At 50.7% G+C, this 3,571-nt stretch overlaps 1 protein-coding gene across 1 annotated transcript in view; it reads right to left on the bottom strand.

Moving 5' to 3' along the window:
* Positions 1-493: 493 nt before the first annotated feature.
* The window catches only part of si:ch211-207i20.2 (uncharacterized protein LOC568537 homolog), a 7,329-nt gene continuing 4,251 nt past the window's right edge, over positions 494-3,571 (bottom strand). Inside the window, exons 4-5 of the mRNA XM_053341822.1 lie at positions 2,167-2,263; positions 494-1,828 (exon numbers count right to left, since the gene is read on the bottom strand). Of these exons, the coding sequence (XP_053197797.1) occupies positions 828-1,828; positions 2,167-2,263 (1,098 nt within the window). The 3' untranslated portion in view covers positions 494-827. The remainder of the gene's footprint in view (positions 1,829-2,166; positions 2,264-3,571) is intronic.

Here is a 3,571-nt window from a genome sequence, read left to right as displayed (position 1 = left end):
GGATGTAAGATCATGCCAAACTAGTTGATATGGTGTTAGGTAGGAAGGAAGGAAGGAAGGAAGGAAGGATGGAAGGATGGAAGATCATGCCAAACTAGTTGATATGGTGTTAGGAAGGAAGGAAGGAAGGAAGGAAGGAAGGAAGGATGTAAGATCATGCCAAACTAGTTGATATGGTGTTAGGTAGGAAGGAAGGAAGGTAGGTAGGAAGGAAGGAAGGAAGGAAGGAAGGAAGGAAGGAAGGAAGGAAGGATGGAAGGAAGGAAGGAAGGAAGGAAGGATGTAAGATCATGCCAAACTAGTTGATATGGTGTTAGGTAGGAAGGAAGGAAGGAAGGAAGGAAGGAAGGAAGGAAGGAAGGAAGGAAGGAAGGATGTGAAGTTATTCGTTTATTTTCACATTTTAACCCTTTAAAGTTAAATAAACCTCATGAGACAGATATCACATCTTCATTATTTTATTATTTTCCAAACATGAAAAAATTCATCTATAAAATTATAAAAATGCATAATTAACATAATTTATATGCACGGGTCCAACCAATCAGAGCGCAGCATGTCAGTGGGCGGATGCAACGTTTCCATGGAGACAGCTATTTACAGCCTGCTGCGGCGGCGCTGTCAGCAGGTCAAAGGTCACAAACTACAACTCCCAGAAAGCATTGCTGTAGTCCTCATCCAATCAGAGCTCTCCACGTCTGATTGGTTAAAACGGGTCCACTTCCTGTGTGACGCCCAGCTGCTTATTAAGAGAGGAAGTCTGATTGGTTGGTTGGTTGATTGGCTGGTCGGTGGGTCGGTCGGTCGGTCGGTCGGTCGGTCGATGTTCATGCGTAGCTGCATTTGTGCAGCTTCAGGTTGCGCTGGTCTGCGTATCTCTTGCCGCAGCGGTCGCAGATGTACTGCTTGCCGCCGGCGTGCAGGTGGCGGCGGTGCGTGCGCAGGTGGCTTCCCTGGCTGAAGGTTTTCCCGCAGACGTCGCAGCCGTACGGTTTCTCCCCGGTGTGAACGCGCTGGTGCAGCTTCAGACTGTTGCTGTTGTTGAAGGTCTTGTCGCAGGCGTCGCAGGAGAACGGCCGCTCCGTGGAGTGCGTGCGGCCGTGCGACATCAGGCTGCTCTGCTGGCTGAACGTTTTGCCGCATTCGGCGCAGCTGAACGGCCGCTCGCCGGTGTGGATCCTGCGGTGGATCTTCAGGTTGACCGACTGGCGGAACGACTTCCCGCAGACGTCGCAGCTGAAGGGCCGCGCGCCGCTGTGGATCCTCTGGTGGTTCTTCAGGTTGACGGCGTGGCGGAAGGTTTTGGGACACTCCTCGCACTTGAAGGGTTTCTGGCCGCTGTGGATGAGCTCGTGCGTTTTGAGCGTGACGGCGCGCGTGAAGCCTTTGCCGCAGACGCCGCACACGAAGATCTTCCTGCCGGTGTGCGTGTGGCTGTGGCGGTGCAGGTTCTGCAGCAGGTTGAAGCGGCGGCCGCACAGCTCGCAGCCGTACGGTTTCTCTCCCGTGTGAACCACCGCGTGCGTCTTCAGCTGCGCCCGCTTGGCGAAACGTTTGCCGCACTCTCCGCAGGGGAACGGGCGCTCGCCGCTGTGCGTGCGCTGGTGGCTCAGCAGACTCTGCCGCTGCCGGAACGCCCGGCCGCACTCGGAGCAGCTGAACGGTTTCTCTCCCGTGTGAACGCGGTGATGAGCCTTCAGGTTGCTCTGAGACGTGAACGACTTCCCGCACGACGTGCACGTGAAATACTTCCAGGTCACGCTCTGCAGCACGAAGTCAGGAGGCACGGGGTCAAAGGTCACCGGCTCAGAGGACTCCACACGAGCTCCTGCAGGGAAAACACACCAATCAATCAGCTGATCAGGTTCTGATAGATATTGATCAGGTACTGATAGATATTGATCAGGTTCTGATAGATATTGATCAGGTTCTGATAGATATTGATCAGGTACTGATAGATATTGATCAGGTACTGATAGATATTGATCAGGTACTGATAGACATTGATCAGGTACTGATAGATATTGATCAGGTTCTGATAGATATTGATCAGGTACTGATAGATATTGATCAGGTACTGATAGACATTGATCAGGTACTGATAGACATTGATCAGGTACTGATAGATATTGATCAGGTACTGATAGATATTGATCAGGTACTGACTCTCAGCGATGGCTCCCAGGTCGATGTTGCCGTGTTCATCTTTGACGGTAACCGCCAGGACGAACGGCGTCTCCACCGCTTCCTCCGCTGGTTCGGCCTGCAACGACAAAACGTACAGACTTCACATAAGGTCAGTGAATGCATCACAGCGGACAGGTGAGTCAGCAGGTTACTAACAGGTGAGTCAGCAGGTTACTAACAGGTGAGTCAGCAGGTTACTAACAGGTGAGTCAGCAGGTTAACTAACAGGTGAGTCAGCAGGTTAATGAACAGGTGAGTCAGCAGGTTAATGAACAGGTGAGTCAGCAGGTTGATGAACAGGTGAGTCAGCAGGTTAACTAACAGGTGAGTCAGCAGGTTACTAACAGGTGAGTCAGCAGGTTAATGAACAGGTGAGTCAGCAGGTTACTAACAGGTGAGTCAGCAGGTTACTAACAGGTGAGTCAGCAGGTTAATGAACAGGTGAGTCAGCAGGTTACTAACAGGTGAGTCAGCAGGTTACTAACAGGTGAGTCAGCAGGTTACTAACAGGTGAGTCAGCTGGTTAATGGACAGGTGAGTCAGCAGGTTAATGAACAGGTGAGTCAGCAGGTTACTAACAGGTGAGTCAGCAGGTTACTAACAGGTGAGTCAGCAGGTTACTAACAGGTGAGTCAGCAGGTTAATGAACAGGTGAGTCAGCAGGTTACTAACAGGTGAGTCAGCAGGTTACTAACAGGTGAGTCAGCAGGTTAATGGACAGGTGAGTCAGCTGGTTAATGAACAGGTGAGTCAGCAGGTTACTAACAGGTGAGTCAGCAGGTTACTAACAGGTGAGTCAGCAGGTTGATGAACAGGTGAGTCAGCAGGTTAATGGACAGGTGAGTCAGCAGGTTACTAACAGGTGAGTCAGCAGGTTGATGAACAGGTGAGTCAGCAGGTTACTAACAGGTGAGTCAGCAGGTTACTAACAGGTGAGTCAGCAGGTTAATGAACAGGTGAGTCAGCAGGTTACTAACAGGTGAGTCAGCAGGTTACTAACAGGTGAGTCAGCAGGTTACTAACAGGTGAGTCAGCAGGTTACTAACAGGTGAGTCAGCAGGTTAATGAACAGGTGAGTCAGCAGGTTACTAACAGGTGAGTCAGCAGGTTACTAACAGGTGAGTCAGCAGGTTAATGAACAGGTGAGTCAGCAGGTTACTAACAGGTGAGTCAGCAGGTTACTAACAGGTGAGTCAGCAGGTTAATGAACAGGTGAGTCAGCAGGTTACTAACAGGTGAGTCAGCAGGTTGATGAACAGGTGAGTCAGCAGGTTGATGAACAGGTGAGTCAGCTGGTTACTAACAGGTGAGTCAGCTGGTTAATGAACAGGTGAGTCAGCAGGTTAATGAACAGGTGAGTCAGCAGGTTACTAACAGGTGAGTC

This window comes from Scomber japonicus, chromosome 20 (assembly GCF_027409825.1).
Source record: "Scomber japonicus isolate fScoJap1 chromosome 20, fScoJap1.pri, whole genome shotgun sequence".
Classification (NCBI taxonomy): Eukaryota; Metazoa; Chordata; class Actinopteri; order Scombriformes; family Scombridae; genus Scomber; species Scomber japonicus.
Note: the sequence above shows the minus strand (reverse complement) of the source record. Positions and strands in the feature narration are given on the sequence as shown.